The sequence below is a fragment of the Notolepis coatsorum genome, assembly GCF_963971535.1.
Source record: "Notolepis coatsorum genome assembly, chromosome: 11".
In the NCBI taxonomy this organism is placed as follows: Eukaryota; Metazoa; Chordata; class Actinopteri; order Aulopiformes; family Paralepididae; genus Notolepis; species Notolepis coatsorum.
Genome location: NC_140175.1, coordinates 29,996,449 through 30,015,897, shown reverse-complemented (window position 1 = coordinate 30,015,897; position 19,449 = coordinate 29,996,449). Strand labels below are relative to the sequence as shown.

The 19,449-nt window shown below is 42.7% G+C and overlaps 1 protein-coding gene across 1 annotated transcript; it reads left to right on the top strand.

The window, feature by feature from the left end:
• Positions 1-809: 809 nt before the first annotated feature.
• Positions 810-19,027, top strand: LOC311237569 (uncharacterized protein). Its single transcript, XM_084325520.1, has 2 exons — positions 810-929; positions 16,085-19,027. Exon 2 carries the CDS (start codon positions 16,109-16,111, stop codon positions 18,110-18,112), a length of 2,004 nt encoding a protein of 667 aa, XP_084181646.1. The 5' UTR covers positions 810-929; positions 16,085-16,108; the 3' UTR covers positions 18,113-19,027.
• The last annotated feature ends 422 nt before the right edge of the window (positions 19,028-19,449 follow it).

The window sequence follows — 19,449 nt, the reverse complement described above, 5'->3', positions numbered from 1 at the left end:
CTCTCTCTCTCGTTTACGACATACACAACTATCGTCTTGTTTACATCAGGGTCCCCCATTTTCAATTCATCATAACATGACATACAGATAGACAGTAATGTTACATCTAGACATTTATGACATACCAGATCTACAAATATACTAGACATTTATGATGACATACCAGATCTACAAATATACAGCACTGTTTGTGATACAAAAATAGTAGAGTATATATAGTAATAATAGAGTATATACATTTGAGGGGGAATAAACTGTACATATACAGCACTGTTTGTGATACAAAAATAGTAGAGTACATTAACCTGGCAGTGCTGGCACACAACATACTTGTTCACATGTCATTTTTCTTTCACTCTAAAGGAAATATGTCTCACATACAGTAGACCCCCCAGTACTTTGTGGAGACAAAGATGATGAGTACCAGTCTTCTCCTCAGACATATAAAATCAGTTTTTCAATACAAGTACGACTCAAAACACAGAACATTAGTATGCAAAATAAAAAATGAACACAGATTTGAGTGTGAATGAAAACTTTATTTTAACAGATTGCAGAATGGGTACAATACAGTACGGCGGTAAAGTCCCGCCTCAAACCCGTCCACGCCACGAAGCCCCGCCCAGACGTTGGGCTCTGTGGCTCTGCAGATATACCCTATTGGAGTCACCTCACTTCCCTCTCCACACGACGCACCCCGAAGGACACATAACATTCACGTAACACATATATTTACATAGGCTACCACTAGGTGGCAGTGAGATCCTGTAACAACGTTGGGCTCTGTGGCTCTGCAGATATACCCTACTCCGCTGTTGACCGGACTACCGGAAGAAGTTTGCCGCCAGCACAACAAAAGGCTGGATTTCAGTCTACATACTGTGAAATAAACTATTAGCCACACACATCGTACAGAAGACGTTTAAAAGGTACGATCTTACTCTGTTTAATGTAACATGTACCATTCCATGTCCGTCGATTATGGCGCAGACTATTACCTGGGAAATTATGTTTCCACGGCTGGATGGAAGTGGGTTATTATGTATTGCTTTTCAGTACTACTTGCGACTGCATGAATAGTGTGCAACATTTCTTTAATTGTATGTTTTTTTTAAAGCATTGCCTATAACTAAATTGAGTTCTTGACTGTGTCTGTAACTATACTTAATGTTGCATAGGCTTGCTAGCTACACCTCCCGCCATGCAGTTTTTCAAATACATAGACATGGCTAGCCCCTTTCGTGACTTTCGGTTTGCAAGCCTGTGGCTTTTGTGACCGGAGTCACTTGCCCACCCGCCCCGATCACCCAGTAGCGAAACGACCAAGCGTCGTCAAGGGGCTCGCGGTGTGTCAAGAATACATCAGATCTGAATTTCAAAGATACCCAGCGTACAATATGGGTCTAACACAGCTTCACGATGGGGTCTGGAAGCTCGGAGTTGCTAATAAACAGTTTAAAACATTGTTACTCGACGAGTGGTATTTACAGACCGAACGTCCATCTCCGCCGTTGGTGTCACAGCGCATGCGCACCATGCCGCGTTCACGTTACTGGGAAGAAGCGGAAGAACCAGAGGCCATCTCGTTGCTACAACTAGGAAGCCTTCACGCTTTTACTCTATATATCTATGGATGAAACGCCCACATCCATACTTCCGCAATTCGTGACGCGAAGTGGGAGATATGGGGTCTATAAAAGAATCCCATATGTCCTAGTAGGAATTACCATAGATATCTATAGAACACTAGATAGCTTAAGGCGGAGTCACCAGCGTCACTGAACCGCGGCCATCTTGCTCCAGTTAGCCTTGAGTGAGAGTGAGTGAGCTGCACAGACAAAAATACTCATAACTGCTTGAAATATTGACGGATTTACAAACGGGTTGGTTTGCTATAAACATCAAATATGTAGTTATGATACTGCATACTTATAAAAAAAAAAATTAAAGATGTTTTTTTTACAAACCGCTTGAATCATAGCCACGTTAATAATGCTTGTAATAAACCAAACCGTTTGTAAATCCGTCAATATTTCAGCGAGTTATGAGTATTTTTGTCTGTGCAGCTCACTCACTCTCACTCAAGGCTAACTGGAGCAAGATGGCGGCAGTTCAGTGACGTCGCTCTCCATTGGCCGGCAGCGCGGGCAAGCTATCTAGTGTTCTATATATATCTATGGGAATTACCACTAGGAGGCTGACGTGAATGGTTTTTCCCAGTCGGAAACTGGTTCTTCCGCTTCTTCCCAGTAACGTGAACGTGGCATGGTGCGCATGCGCTGTGACACCAACGGCGGAGATGGACGTTCGGTCTGTAAATACCACTCGTCGAGTAACAATGTTTTAAACTGTTTATTAGCAACTCCGAGCTTCCAGACCCCATCGTGAAGCTGTGTTAGACCCATATTGTACGCTGGGTATCTTTGAAATTCAGATCTGATGTATTCTTGACACACCGCGTGCCCCTTGACGACGCTTGGTCGTTTCGCTACTGGGTGATCGGGGCGGGTGGGCAAGTGACTCCGGTCACAAAAGCCACAGGCTTGCAAACCGAAAGTCACGAAAGGGGCTAATGGTGCGTTCACGTCAGGTGGGAAGAAGCGGACGAACCAGATGACATCTCGTTGCTACAACTAGGAAGCATTCACGCGTTGAACTCGAGGAAACGCCCACATCCAAGATGGCGATAGCCTACTGTAATTAGCCTACTGCTAACCTATTGCTACAAGTCGTTAGCAAGTTACTTTAAAATAACTGTAGACGAACAGCAGCAAGTATAGCTCGTTTTTCATATGAAGAGTACAGCAGTATGATTGTATTATTCTGATTATGTGATCAAAGTGATCATTTTGATTTGTATTGCCGACATCGCCGTCAAGCTTGCTGCCATGATGGTTGATACTTCCGCATTTCGGGACGCGAAGTGGGAGATATCGGGGTATATAAAAAACTCCCATATGACCTAGTAGGAATTACCACTAGGAGGCTGACGTGAATGGCTTTTCCCAGTCGGAAGCTGGTTCTTCCGCTTCTTCCCACCTGACGTGAACGCACCATAAGACATGGCCTATACAATTACAGACCACTACACTTCCGCGTTCTGCAATTCGAAACTGGCCCCTGTAAATGTCCAAACCCAACCCCCTCCAATGTACAGCCCCCACCCCACCTACCCAACCTCCTCCAATGTACAGTAAATTACCAAGTATGGTTTTGTCAATATTCCAATGTACAGTTTTGCTTGTACAGTTGTACAGTGTCCCAACCCCTCCTACCCAACCTCCTCCAATGTACAGTTTTTACGTCAAATGTATATACTCTCTTTTCTGGACTCTTTTTGTATCACAAACAGTACTGTATTTGCAAATCTGGTATGTCATAAATGTATAGATGTAGCAGTACTGTCTATCTGTATGTCATATGTCCTGATGAATTGAAAATGGGGGACCCTGATGTAAACAAGACGAAAGTCTTTCTCTGGTCTGCATCCCCTTAACAATTGTGTGTATTGAGCTGTACTGTATTGTACCCATTCTGCAATCTGTTAATAAAGTTTTCAATCAATCAATCAAAACATTGAGATTGGGGGGGGGGGGGGGGGGCAAATGAATGAATGTGGATGAGAGCCTTGACATTAAGTGATTGCAGATACGGCTGTGGGGGTGCTAGAGACATGATCGAATAGACTTGTATGCGTGTTAAAGGAATACAGTACAAATATACAGAAGTCTACAGTAAGTGTAATATTGCACAGTGTTGTGCATTTATAATCAGTAGCTTAGGCTACATAGTAGGCTAATGACAGCCTATTCTAGTCTAGCAGGTGCTGGTATAGACGTATAATATATGTCATAGATGACTGAAAATCAACATTACTAGTCTATACCAGCACCTGCTAGACTAGAATAGGCTGTCATTAGCCTACTATGTAGCCTAAGCTACTGATTATAAATGCACAACACTGTGCAATATTACACTTACTGTAGACTTCTGTATATTTGTACTGTATTCCTTTTACTGTATATTTAATTCTATCTTATCATTCTCACAACACAACATCCCCTCTAATGCCCTCGAATGGAACATTCCAGGGTGGATGTGCGTTGCGTCACACTCCGTGGCCAATCTGCGCATGTGCATGGGGAATCGATGCTTAAAAACGGTCTTTTTAGCTGCCAATTTAGTTCTGATCGATTAGGAATGTTTCGCGCCGTGTTCAGGAGACTCAGGCGCATACAAGTCTATTCGATCATGTCTCTAGCACCCCCACAGCCGTATCTGCAATCACTTAATGTCAAGGCTATCATCCACATTCATTCATTTGCCCCCCCCCCCCCGCAATCTCCTCCCCGATTTCAGAATCCCGGAAGTGTTGCGGTGGTCTATGCAATGTTCCGTTAGGCGTCATGAGACCTCCGCCATCTTGGTATTGGGGGAAACAAGCAGATTTCTACGATCAAATGAATGCGTTGAGCTCCGTTTTTATTACATATTTGAGCACATTCTTGTTAATTTCATAACCTTTTCTTATAATTTGTTTTGACATTTTTTAGGTCAACATGGCATTTAAGTATTTCGCAAGCTTTTCTGGTGATTCTAAGTGCATGTTTCCCCCCCAAGCCATAGACATGCACGTTAAAAAGACAGGAAAGTTGACTTCGAGAATAAAGTCGTAAATTGATCATGTAACCAAGTCGTATAGAGTCAGATGAGGTTATAGAGTTCTGGTGTGCTAGTTACCGTAAAGTCTTTGATTGATTGATTGAAAACGTTATTAACAGATTGCAGAATGGGTACAGTACAGCTGTATTATTTTGTTTATGTTGATTCCCAACGCATGCTGCATATTGCTACTGTTGACACCAGTAACATGCAATGGGATTTTTGTCCTGATGCTGGACAAAAACGGAACTTTCCTACTGAACACTGCACAGTAGGAGCTTCTTTTTCACAGACTGAACAGTAGTTTGTAAAAGCATAGTGTAGGTAGTAGGGATGAATGAATGAATGAAAACTTTATTTAACAGATTGCAGAATGGGTACAATACAGTACGGCTCAATCAGGGGAGGAAACAAACTTTTTGGCTTACCAGCCAACTGGCGAGTATCTGATTTTTTTTACCAGCCAAACAGATTTTTTACCAGACAAAAAAAATCGCTAATTGTGATAATTACTTCTTTGTATGTCAAGCCGCGTCAATGTTGTGTATGCATCTGGGTAGGCACACTGTGCCTTTAAGACAGCACAGTGGTCTTACGACAGTGCTGTGAAGTAGGGGTGGACGGTATGGTCTAAAATTTATATCACGGTATAATTTGAAGCATAGACGGTAACGGTATATATCACGGTATCATCGTTTTTGATAACATTTTTTATTTTATTTTATATATATATATTTTTTTTATAAAATATATATATTATATAATTAGACTTGTACTGGTATTATCTGCGAGACATCGCCACCACGCAACAAGCTCCACTGTCTGTGTGTACTCTAGTAGCCTCCAGCTACGGCCAGAATTCTCCGGAGCTGCACCTGGACCTATACTCGAGTAGCCTCGAGCAGAGCTACGGCCAGGATTCTCCGGCGCTGCACCTGGACCCTATTGTATTGGTATTATAACGTTAGCAAGCCCTCAGCTCGAATACGCATCGAATCAGTGTTATAAGACATTGATATCATGAGCTATCTGTAGCTACTGCATATATAACGTTAATACAACGCCTCAGTGAATTATTTAGTTCAATGGGACATTTCGTTTTGAACGGTGAACTAACTTGTGTTAACGTGAGCTAACAGGTAGCATACACGTCTCTAGTACTAGACTTTGTGGAGCGTTTGTTGATGTCAGGAGCTATCGGTAGCTGGCCGACTAGATACCGTTCGGTTAGACAATGCCCCATCATGTATTAAACTAAAAGTGAATAGTTGACTGGGTCATTTTGTAACGGTAGCTAAGCTAACGTTAGCTCAGGGAGACGCCGACAGCTCCCGTGTCCCGTCCCACTAGACTACTAGACCCGTGTTTACATGCGTGCGGTAGGGGCTGGCACGCCCACTGCGCGAAGCCTCCTAAATAACTTTTTCCAGTTCGCACATATCTATTATCTATGACTAATTCTATCTATTTTTAGGGGCAAATGCCAGTGAAATAGTCGCGCTGTGGTTACATGACGTCATTGCTATTTTAGAGCTGCACTACCGGTTACACGGTATACTCAAAATCCATACCGTAGAGCAAATTCATACCGTTTATACCGTATACCGTTTATACCGTCCACCCCTACTGTGAAGTACCGTCAAGTGTTGTGGTAACGTCAGTTGGGTTGGTGTGCTGTTGTGCACAGTGCACTGGTTGAGCTAGCCCCTTTCGTGACTGCGATGTGCAAGCCAGGGGCTTTTGAGCATGAAATAAAATGTCTAACCTTACGTCGTAGTCCTGTGCTTTTTTGGAAACATTATAGTCATAACAGATACACCTAGCTAACATGGGGCTGGCTGCTTTGAGCACACAGGGCTAACGTTAGCTAGCAAGCAGCTATAATGTAGCTAAAACGCTAACTAGAAGCTAACCACTGTATACAGTTCCAGTAGACTAACATTACACCTCTGTGATTTAAATGTGTCCTTAGTAACTTAGACTCGAGGGTTGTACTAGGGTTGGATGCAGTTCCCCGTTGGTCAGTCTGTCTGTTTTCCATCTTCTGCTGTGTTTAACGTTATCTGTTTGCGAGTGCTCCTGATGGCTAGCCTAGTACCGCGGGACTTTTATTATTATATGTCCGCTGGTTGGCCAGCACTGCGCAAACGTTTATTAAACATTATATGTCCGCGGGTGGTCTTGTGCAGTGCTCTCGTGGCACTGTCAACTAAAGCGAACACTCAGAAGACGCACACCGTTTGCCAGTGCAGTGATTGCAGAATGTTTTATTTTTTTGTATACTCGCCAGCAGGGGAGGAAACTAACTTTTTGGCTTACCAGCCAACTGGCTGGTATCTGATTTTTTTTACCAGCCAAACGTAAAAAATACTAGCATTTGGCCAGTAAAGTGGCCTAATTTCCTCCCCTGATTACCGGTATTTGACCGGCAAAATCTGTTGAAGTCCGACATATTTAATCTCTCCGGTCTTAATGTCCGGTGAAAATAATTCCCTGAGTCTAAGCACAATTTGATTATTTGAATTGTATTAAAATAGGCTAAAATTAAATAGCCTATGCGATGAACGAAACAATCATTACATTTGTTTCATCGTTGCTTCTAATAATGACAACGACGTCAGCGAGAGCTTAGTGCTGGGTGTGCGAACTTTTGTGAAGCTGCAGAGCCGGAGCAGCAGCAGCACAATGCAGTACTCCAGCAGTACTCCAATTCAGCCATTTTCAATTCAATGTTGGGTGGGGGGCGCTGCTGTGCGGTCCCCAGAAAAGAGCCAATAACAGCTGAATCTGCTGCTCTGCATCGACATACTCTCGCAAATAAGTCATTGGGAGGTGGAGAGAGAGAGAGTCGTCACGCAAACCCACGATATTAATGTTGCCGTCTCTCTGTCAAATTTCTCAGTTCTTCGCTTGATATAATTAATACAAATGTCCAATATAACGGAATTCGTTAGCTCATAAAAATGTGATTATAACAGACTGTTGTTTATTAATGTCTGGCGACTGCCCACAGACACCTATTTGATTTAAAGTCGGCAGCAGCACGAGTCTCGGGACTTATTTTATTTGGAATATAATGACTTTATACGCAAAAGTAGCCTAGTTTTAAGTAAAAATATTAAATCTACATGCCTTGATGATGTCATTCTTTTGTTTTGTTGTCATTCTTTTGCCTATCAATTGTTTTTAAGCTCAATAAACTCTGACCGGAATTTCTCTCATTTGACCGGTAGATTGAAATCTACCGGACACTGAGGCCGGCAACAATTTTTTCTAACGGAAACCCTGGTCGGTACTGAGTAGGCTTGGGCGGTATGACGGTATTACGGTATACCAGGGTATTTCGAGATCTCGCCGGTATGATTCTCAATACCGTGACGTCACAGACTGCTTTTTTTTTATCCACTTTTTCTCCCATTTTCTATATTTTCTCCCATCCCAATTTCATATCATCCAATTCAACCCTCCCCTGTCACGAACGCTGTTTCTTGCCTCCCACAAGCCGGCTGCAATGTGGACTAAGTCATACATAGCACAAGTCCCCTCCGGTACTTGAGGTAACAGCAGTCGCATCTTTTCACCTGCGCAGCTCGATCTCTCAGTGGTGAGGAGTAACGCGTGGGAGGCTCACGCTGCCCCAGACACTTCCTGATTCTACTGCGCAGGCGCACCAACCGACCTGTAGGAGTCGCTGTCCACAACGCCCGATCCCCACCCATCAGTTTCCCACCCTCTAATACTGCCAATTGTATTAGTACGGACGACCAGCCAAACTGAAAACAATGTGGAGAGCTGGATTCGAACATGCGAACCCAGCGTCTCCACATTGGTGGCGAGTGCCTTGCCCACTACACCACCTAGCCGCCCTGACGTCACAGACTGCTAACGGAGTTGATTGTAGTGCACAGCACGCGCCAGCAGAGGGTTACGTGGCTAATCGTTCTGAGAGCTAACGTCTCTGCCTGGCTGGTTGCTGGCTAACTAACGTGGCTAATCGTTCTGAGAGCTAACATCTCTGCCTGGCTGGTTGCTGGCTAACTAACGTGGCTAATCGTTCTGAGAGCTAACGTCGGTACCTGGCTGGTTGCTGGCTAACTAACTGGCTAATCGTTCTGATCGCTAACGTCGGTACCTGGCTGGCTAACTGGCTATCGTTCTGTGATTTGTTTACTTGGTAACACGGATTGCTAAGGAATTTGGGTTCGAGGTTGAAGAAAGTGCACTTTTAGGTTGAAAGAACGGCCCTAATGTTAACGTGTTTCAATATAATCGTTATGTTATGTATGGTGATAACGAGTATATTGTTATCTCCTCCCCCGCCCCCCCCCCCCCCCCCGCTGATGAAAATGAAAGTCATACCGTATACCGGGGTATTATGTCAGCAAAGTATGACGGTATGAAAAAAATTATACCGCCCAAGCCTAGTACTGAGGACTTTTCAGTCACTGCCTTCAGTGCCTCGGTCTCGGATCTGTCTCAGTCAAAACAATTTCACCCAGCCTAAATACCACAGACCTGTATGTTATGCACCCTCTCAGCCGATTCATTTGTTGATCTGGTCTTAGCTGAACGAAACTTTGCTAGTCATTTTATGCTTTTTCCCATGCTTGTCATTTTATGCTTTTTCCCATTCTAATAAACACGTCTCTGGTAAGCGCTAGATTTAAAGACGTCATCGCATGTGGGAAACACAATTTTACAGGTTGTTGAACTAATCAATTCGTTTACAAATTCCATAACTATTAGTCGACTAAGAATTCCTACTAGGGATGGGTACCGAATTCGGTTCTTTTGAGGTACCGAACCGAAACACGTCGGTACTACCGAGTATCGATTCAAGTGAGATACCAAAAAAAGAAAAAAAAATTATTCCCCCCCCCCTTTTTTCCCCCCTTTTTTCTTTTCATGTCAACGTTCACGCACACAATATATGCTTACCTAGGATTTGACTTGATTCAACAACAAAGCAGTTGGAGCAATGGCAAGCCAAAAACAGTCGAAATTGTAGTTATTTGAAGTTAGGATTTTTTTTTTCACGACTGAGGTATGTAAATTATTTTTTTTAGACTAAAGTACCGAAAAAAGGTACCGTTGGGTACCGGTATCGATTCACAGGTACCGGTACCGTATCGGTTCAAATGTGAAAGGTACCCATCCCTAATTCCTACAGCCCTAATTTGAACACTACCCATTCATATCCTGTCATCACGTTTCCCCACTGTGCTTAGCATAATGATCAAGGACAGGCCTGAACACAAACATGCCTACATGCTCGCCCCTACACCCCCTAGCAGCTAGGCCCCAGAAATCCAACAGCAGCCCCACTTATTGGCGAGCTTGATCAGCCATGTATAGATAAACCCACCTTTTTAGACTTGAAGCACCTCATCAGAATCAGAAAGGTCTATTATTCAGGCCTGTACACTGCGATGATATGATCGCAAATTGCCCCCTAATTTGGTCCGTGCGAGTTTAAAATAATATCTAGGGGCAAGCTTGCGAGTGGTGATTTCAACCCTTGATTCGCATTTCACTCCTAAATTAATCCATACAAATTGTAGTAAAACATTAGCCTACAACCAGGGCTGTACAGTGCAATATAATGTTGCGGTTGTAATTTCATTAGACAGACCAGCGCGGACCTTTAATAACATGCAATTTAATTGACACGAGCAATGAGCTAACGGTAGCTACCATTAGGATTATGCTAAGCTAACTAGCGATCTCTGCTAACCCTGGAAAACGGTCAAAGCGGACTCCACAAGACTAGTTCCATTCGTGAGGAAAGGGGGTGAGTTATATTGACAACGCTTGACAACAGAAGTTTAAACATAACTTCATATTTATTGGTTATTCATTTCTGTATATCATTGAATTTCCATCTCCGTGTGTCTCCATCTCTTCCTGTTTACATTCGAGTGTGACGTCATCACCTACGGCAGCTTAGACTATCAAAACGCGAAGGGGGGGGGCTGGCTCTCTTGTTCGTTCTCGCCCCCCCTCTCTCTCTCTCTCTCTCTCTCTCTCTCTCTCTCGCTCTCTCTCTACATTCAATGATTTAAAGTAGCCCAATGTTACACACAGTATAAATACTAACTGGATAGTTGATGATATAAACATTTAATTTCATTATCTGAAATATTCTAAAATCATTAAGTCTGTGATTATTATTTTCTCACAGTAGTGTGTGTGTATATATATATATGTGTGTGTGTGTGTGTGTTTGGCTAAAGTGGATAGAAAACACAGTACTGTGTAAAAGGCACCCAAGAGTTTTTATATAAATTGTCTTAGATGTAAATAATTTTTTTTATTAGTGTGTCAGTAGACTACTCTTAGTACATTTTCATTAAATTATTTTTTAAAGCATCTTCATGGTTTAATAATGCAAACATATGTTGCAGGGACTTATTATAATCATCATATTGGCGTGACTGTATGCATCAAAGGGTTAAATCAAGCATTTTTGATGCATGTCAAAATATCGCGATATCATTTAGAGGCCATATCGCCCAGCCCTACTATAATGGTAAAATAGTTATTTAAAAATGTGCCCCTAAAAAATATTCTTTGCCCCTAAATTTCTCATTTAGGGGCAAGTGTGCCCCTAGTGAAAAAGCTTAGCGTACAGCCCTGTTATTGCCAAGTAGTTTACACATACAAGGAATTTGATTTGGTAGTTTGGTGTGACATTAACGTACAGACAATTATGGTAGAATAAAATAAAAGATAGACTAAAATAAAATGGAATATATAAACTAAATTAAAATAGAAGCACAGTAGAATATAATATAATTATAAAATAGGCCAGGGTTGTGCAATTGTGCCTGCAAGTATATACACTAATTAGATTATATATATATATATATATATATATATATATATATATATATATATATATAATACACTTTATTTGTATAGCACCTTCATACAGAAACTGCAGCTCAAAGTGCTTCACAACAGAAAAATGAGCACATAAAGTGCAGACATATAAAATCACAGTTTTTCACATTAGGATCTAACATCCCAACAGGCCACCTAGTTTATGGTTTGATTCAGTTTAAAACTAGCCCCTTACGTGACTGCGATCTGCAAGCCAGGGGCTTTTTGTATCCGCAGTCACTCTCAGCTATGCCGCCACCAGGCTCATATTAAGTATCAAGTGCTGAATTCTGAGCTGGGGGTGGGTCAAAAATATATCAGATATGAATTTCAAAGATACCCAGCGTACAATATGGGTTTAACACAGCTTTACGGTGGGGTCGGGAAGCTCGGAGTTGCTAATAAACAGTTTAAATCATTGTTACAAAACGAGTGGTACTTACGGACCGAACGTCCATTTCTGCCGTTGGTGTCACAGCGTATGCGCACCAGGCAGCCAAATAGCGCCAGAAGAAGACACCATCTTGCCAACGTTCGCTCTGTGAGTACCACTCGTTTTGTAACAATGATTTAAACTGTTTATTAGCAACTCCGAGCTTCCAGACCCCACCGTAAAGCTGTGTTAAACCCATATTGTACGCTGGGTATCTTTGAAATTCATATCTGATATATTTTTGACCCACCCCCAGCTCAGAATTCAGCGCTTGGTACTTAATATGAGCCTGGTGGCGGCATAGCTGAGAGTGACTGCGGATACGAAAAGCCCCTGGCTTGCAGATCGCAGTCACGTAAGGGGCTAGTTTTAAATAGACAATAATAAAAGGAGCAAGATAAAATAGACAGAGTAAAATAGTGCAGTGCAATAAAATTGTAGAATAGAATAACTTAAAAAATATATATATTTTACAGTGCAATAAAATAGTTCTGGATTACTGTTCAACAGTTCAAAGTCGTACAATGGTAAACTGTTCTGAATTACTGTTTCAACAGTTCAAAGCCAGTAAGAGTAACGCCGGAATTTTTGAGTTTTTTGAAGTTTACCCAACTAGAGCTTACGATCTTACTCTGTTTAATGTAACATGTACCATTCCATGTCCGTCGATTATGGCGCAGACTATTACCCAAACAGCCCGTCACGGTTCCAAGGTTTGGTCACCGATGTGGAAATAAATAACTAACTTCATTGTAGCGCTGAATGTTTTTTTTAAATTATTATCCTAGACTGGGACCAACGATGAAAACATTCCATTAATTTAGATTTGAGGTTGCATACATACATATATTTGGACCCCGTTGTTCGGTGTCGTAAAATGTGACGTCCACCACTAGACCTTTGTTCTAAAGACTCCAATAGCGTCCAGCTGCAGCTCCGGAGAATCCCCACACGGGGCGCTGTGGCAGCCACAGAGCGGGCGCTGATTGGCGGAAAGTACGGAAGTTTCTCTACCACAGAGCGCGAGCTGTTGACGGGACTACCGGAAGAAGTTTAAGCCGCCGGCGCCAGCACAACAAAAAGCTGGATTTCAGTCTACATACTGTGAAATAAACTATGCTATATAGAAAAAAATTAGCCACACATCTTACAGAAGACTTTTAAAAGGTACGATCTTACTCTGTTTAATGTAACATGTACCATTCCATGTCCGTCGATTATGGCGCAGACTATTACCCAAAGCTGTAAAGGAATGTGAATCCCTACCCACATTCAAAACCGCTCTTAAAGAGCACCTACGGGAGGCTGCAATTCGAAACTGGCCACCGTAAATGCCCAAACCCCCCCCATGTCTCCTCCCCACCGCATGTATATATTTTCTCCCCGCCGTATGTATATTTCTCTCCCACCCACCCACCCCCTCCAAATGTACAGTCTCCACCCCACCGTATGTATATTTCTCTCCCACCCACCCACCCCCTCCGAATGTACAGTCCCCTCCCCATCATACGTATACTCTTGTCAGGATATATGGGTAACAGACAGTACTGTATATTGGAATACCGTTTGTCACAAATGTATCAGTACTATATACTATTTTTTAAAGCATTGCCTATAACTAAATTGAGTTCTTGACTGTGTCTGTAACTATACTTATTGTTGCATAGGCTTGCTAGCTACACCTCCCGCCATGCAGTAGTCTTTTAAAATAAATAGACATGGCCTATGCAATGTTCCGTAGGCGTCATGAGACCTCCGCCATCTTGGTATTGGGGGAAACAAGTGGATTTCTACGATCAAATGAATGCGTTGAGCTCCGTTTTTATTACATATTTGATCACATTCTTGTTAATTTCATAACCTTTTTATATAATTTGTTTAGAAAAATGTTAGGTCAACATGGCATTTAACTATTTCCCAAGCCTTTCTGGTGATTCTAAGTGCATGTTTCCCCCCCAAGCCATAGACATGCACTTAGACAGAAAGTTAAAAAGACAGGAAAGTTGCGGGCGGCTACGTGGTGCAGTGGGCAATGCGCTCACCACGAATACTGGAGACGCTGGGTTTGCCTGTTCGAGCCCAGCGCTCCACATTGCTTTCAGTTTAGCTGGTCGTCCGTACTAATACACATTGGCAGTATTAGGGGGTGGGAAACTGATGGGTGGGGATCAGGCGTTGTGGACAGCGACTCCTACAGGTCGGTTGGTGCGCCTGCGCAGTAGAATCAGGAAGTGATGGGGGCGGCACCCTCCAAAGTGCAGACCCGGCCCTGACGCTGAAAGATCGCGCCGCGCAGGTGAAAAGATGCGACTGCTGTTACCTCGAGTATCGGAGGGGACTCGTGCTATGTATGACTTAGTCCACATTGCAGCCGGCTTGTGGGAGGCAAGAAACAGCGTTCGAGACAGGGGAGGGTTGAATTGGATGATACGAAATTGGGATGGGAGAAAAATGGGAGAAAAAGTGGATAAAAAAAAAAAGACAGGAAAGTTGACTTCGAGAATAAAGTCGTAAATTGATCATGTAACCAAGTCGTATAGACGAGGTTATAGCGTTCTGGTGTGCTAGTTACGGTAAAGTCTTTGATTGATTGAAAACTTAACAGATTGCAGAATGGGTACAGTACAGCTCAATACATACAATTGTTAAGGGGATGCAGACCAGAGAAAGACTTTCGTCTTGTTCACATCAGGGTCCCCCATTTTCAATTCATCAGTCAGGAGTCGACCAATCATATCAAAGGCAGCCGAATTAGCCAGATCATTCAACAATTCTTGATGCAGGTGGTTTGATAAACTTAAGTATCCCAGTATGTCACAACGTCATATTTCTGATGATGTCTGAGTCTCATTTAGCTCATTCACAGCTGTGTATATACCGCTACAATTGCTTGCTTCATATTACAGCCAGGCAAATTAAAATAAACTGAAATTTACTTTAGACCTCCCAACAAACGACTGTATGTGATGTAATTTTATTTTTCTTACTCAGAAATATTTTATATTACCGTAACATGACATCAGGTATGGTGCGTTCAGCCAGTCCTCCTCAACTCACAAAGTCATACATTTTGGAGTTAACCAGTGGTAAACTTCCAAGTTCCATGATACCAGAGTTTAAGAGTTGTGATGTATCATTGATAGGGATGGGTACCTTTCACATTTGAACCGATACCGGTACCGGTACCTGTGAATCGATACCGGTACCCAACGGTACCTTTTTTCGGTACTTTAGTCTCAAGAAATTTAATTTACCTACCTCAGTCGGGGAAAAAAATCCAAACTTCAAATAACTACAATTTCGACAGTTTTCGGCTTGCCATTGCTCCGACTGCTTTGTTGTTGAATCAAATCCTAGGTAAGCATATATTGTGCGTGTGAACGTTGACATGAAAAGAAAAAAGTAAAAAAAAACTTTTTTTTTTTTTTCTTTCTCTGTATCTCACTTGATTCGATACTCGGTAGTACCGACGTGTTTCGGTTCGGTACCTCAAAAGTACCGAATTCGGTACCCATCCCTAATCATTGACATTTATGAACATGTAATATCATGAGACTTATGTCTGGTCTGCATCCTCTTAGCAGTTGTTTGTATCGAGCCGTACTGTATTGTACCCATTCTGCAATCTGTTAATAAAGTTTTCAATCAATCAGACATCATCAGAAATATGATATTGACATACCAGGATGCCCGAAGGTTGAGGAAACCTCCTGTAACATGAAATACATTTTGTCCTCTGTCTAAATCTGCTTCTTTGGGTGAGATTGGTCCTGACTTTCTGATCTAACTAGCGCACCCAAACGATATTATCTTGTATATACAACTTGGTCACATGATACATTTACAAGTTGATGAAGACCGACTAAATGCACTGGTCTATCAAAGTCTGCCAATCAACCACTAGGGCAGCAAAATGACTGTCTTTAGTTTTATTTATTTTTTGTCTCTTTTAAAGCTGAACGTCTGCACAGAGCCAAAACAACAAAATGTGTCACTGTCCCAAAGACTGCATATTCTACCTGCCAGTACTTTTGCAATCAAGATTGAATTGATTACTGTAGTAATTTAGAGTTTTTCACTCACCTTTTCAACATATCTGATTAACAGGTGCTGCACCATCAAGGCAAAAGTATGGAAGAAGAGATTGTGGCGACAGAGGAGATACAGGGAGATGCTGGAGGTAGTGAGGGGGAGTCTGGGACAGACGGCTCCAACAACAGCCTCACGCCTACTAAAAGAGCAAGGAGTATACTCAAAGGTTCTAGGGAATTACAAATGTGGGTTAACTTAACTGACCTTGGATCAAATTTGGTGAAGAGGAAGGTAGGCAGGCCGAAAGGTTCTACAAAGAAAAGAACACCTAGCAAGCATGTTGCCAGTCAACACTTATCAAACGGTGGTCCCAGTCCTCTGAAGAAGGGAAGGGGTCGGCCAAAAGGATCCACCCCCATGAAAGGCAAGGCGGAAAGTGATGACGATGATGACGAGGATTCTTGTAGTTCTAGTCCACCCAAGAAGATGGGTCGGCCAAAACGATCCACCTCCATGAAAGGCAAGGCGGAAAGTGATGACGATGATGACGAGGATTCTTGTAGTTCTAGTCCACCCAAGAAGAGGGGTCGGCCAAAAAGATCCACCTCCATGAAAGGCAAGGCGGAAAGTGATGACGATGATGACGAGGATTCTTGTAGTTCTAGTCCACCCAAGAAGAGTGGTCGGCCAAAAAGATCCACCTCCATGAAAGGCAAGGCGGAAAGTGATGACGATGATGATGACGATGATGACGAGGAATATTGTAGTCCAAAAGGATCCACCTCCATGAAAGGCAAGGCGGAAAGTGATGACGATGATGACGATGATGACGAGGAATATTGTAGTCCAAAAGGATCCACCTCCATGAAAGGCAAGGCGGAAAGTGATGACGATGATGACGAGGATTCTTGTAGTTCTAGTCCACCCAAGAAGAGGGGTCGGCCAAAAAGATCCACCTCCATGAAAGGCAAGGCGGAAAGTGATGACGATGATGACGAGGAATATTGTAGTCCAAAAGGATCCACCTCCATGAAAGGCAAGGCGGAAAGTGATGACGATGATGACGAGGATTCTTGTAGTTCTAGTCCACCCAAGAAGAGGGGTCGGCCAAAAAGATCCACCTCCATGAAAGGCAAGGCGGAAAGTGATGACGATGATGACGAGGAATATTGTAGTCCAAAAGGATCCACCTCCATGAAAGGCAAGGCGGAAAGTGATGACGATGATGACGAGGATTATTGTAGTTCTAGTCCACCCAAGGAGATGGGTCGGCCAAAAAGATCCACCTCTATGAAAGGCAAGGCGGAAAGTGATGACGATGATGACGAGGATTATTGTATTTCTGGTCCACCCAAGAAGAGGGGTCGGCCAAAGGGCTCCGTCAACAAGAAGAGTTTGGTAAGAGGGAGAGGCAGGCCAAGGAAGTACCCTTTATTGTCAGCTGAAGAGGTCAATAAGCCAAAAGTGTGGAAGGCATGGGGAAGGCCACGCAAATACCCACATGTTGATCCTACAGAGAGCGCTCCATCCTCACCTTCCATCAATGATGGTTTACCGAGGAAGAGAGGCCGTCCCCCAGGTCCTTTCCAGAAGAAGTCCAAACAAGGGGCTCACCTTCGAAAGAGTTTATCATCCACTACTCCATCCTCACCTTCCATCAATGATGGTTCCCCGAGGAAGCCACTGGGAAGGCCACGCAAATACCCACATGTTGATCCTGCAGAGGGAAATGACCCTACTCCGCGCAGAGGCAGAGGACGCCCGCGCAAATACCCACATGTTGAGCCTGCAGAGGGAAATGCCCCTACTCCGCACAGAGGCAGAGGACGCCCGCGCAAGGCAGAGTCAAAACAAGGGGCTCACCTTCGAAAGAGTTTGTCATCCACTACTCCATCCTCATGGTCCACCAATGATGGTTCCCCGAGGAAGAGAGGCCGTCCCCCAGGTACTGTCAAAGCCAAAAGAGGCCGTCCCCCAGGTACTGTCAAAGCCAGAGCTTTGTCAACAAAAGGCTCTGTCAACAAAAATAAGGTGGTAAATGACGAAGAAGATGCTGAAGAAACCATCAGTGACGAGAATGAGATTGAAGCAACTATGGATTAATGTTAGCTATTATCAACCGATTGCTTCCATAATGTGTGGCAGGTGTGTCTGTGATTTAACTAAATTGTTGCAGTGTATAGAGTGTGTGCAGATGATGTTTACAGACGATGTGATGTTTGTTACCTCCCCATACTGGAACACATGTGGTGGCAAACAAGCCATTACATTGTGTGTATTATGATAATTTAGATTAATTTGGTTTCCTAATCTGAGACTATAGCTACGCTCAAATGTTCGAATGCCTGATTTTACAACAATCAACATTCCAGGGACATAAGTGCATCTCATTGGAATAACGTTACTTCAGGAAGACAAGATCCTCATGGCCACAAGGTAAATACTATAAAAAAACGTACATAGTATCTGTAAGTTCCACCCGTGACTAGCAACAGCTTAAATAACTAGCTAAGTGTTAGAAATAGTGCTCCTAGTGTGGCTAATTAGAGGAATGTGAAGGTACCAGGAGAATGATGAAGATACTCAAGAAATTGTCAACTATCCTGGCTGCAGCCCTCTTGATGAGAATGAGATATGCGCTGAAGCAGATTAATGTTGGCAATCTGGTCATTGATTGCTCGTAAGGTGGCAGGGTGACTGATTTTGCAGTATATAAAGAACTTGCATAGCACAGATGAGAAACGACGCATCTAGTTGCTATTAAAACAACAAACTACAGTCTAGTGAAATGGGCAGACATGTTTAATGTTTTAATGATGTCAGGCTCGAGCTTCTGCAGCTCCTGTTTTCCAAACGAACCTGTTTATTTTCTTTCAACGTGCTTTTGATGTTTTAATGCCTTCAATGACATTGTGTTTTATGTATTTTTTTATGCTTCATATTCTCTAATGTAAACAGTTTTTTTTTATATATATATATTAGAGATACTAAGCAAGCATGTATAGGTTCATGCAGATTTTCCACATTTTTATTTAGTTATTTTTAAATGTGTTTTTTGGGGGGGGGGGGGGGGGGGGTTAGCTTGGAGGGGGAATAGGATAATATTGCAATCTGTTTGATGTCTGTATAATGTGCTGTCATGGGTTTTAATTATCTCTCCTTAATCCATTTCACAGTCGGAAGATGTCTTCATAATTTGTTTTTGCCTTAATTGCCAAAGCTTTGAATGTACAGTCAGTTACCATTTCTTAGATGTGTCTGTCGGACTCTCACCTATTTGTCATCTGCATTCCTTGACTGAATGAAAGGCCTACTGTACCCTGTACTCAACTATAACCTACAGTCACAGCCCTGACCTGAAGACATCCTAAAGATGACATTTGCCATAACTTTGTAGTTCAATAAAGTTGCAGTAGTAATTAAACATCTGACTTTTACTC

Bases quoted from the DNA above. Each gene is read 5' to 3' on its own strand.
- LOC311237569 (XM_084325520.1), top strand. From the start codon at position 16,109: ATGGAAGAAGAGATTGTGGCGACAGAGGAGATACAGGGAGATGCTGGA.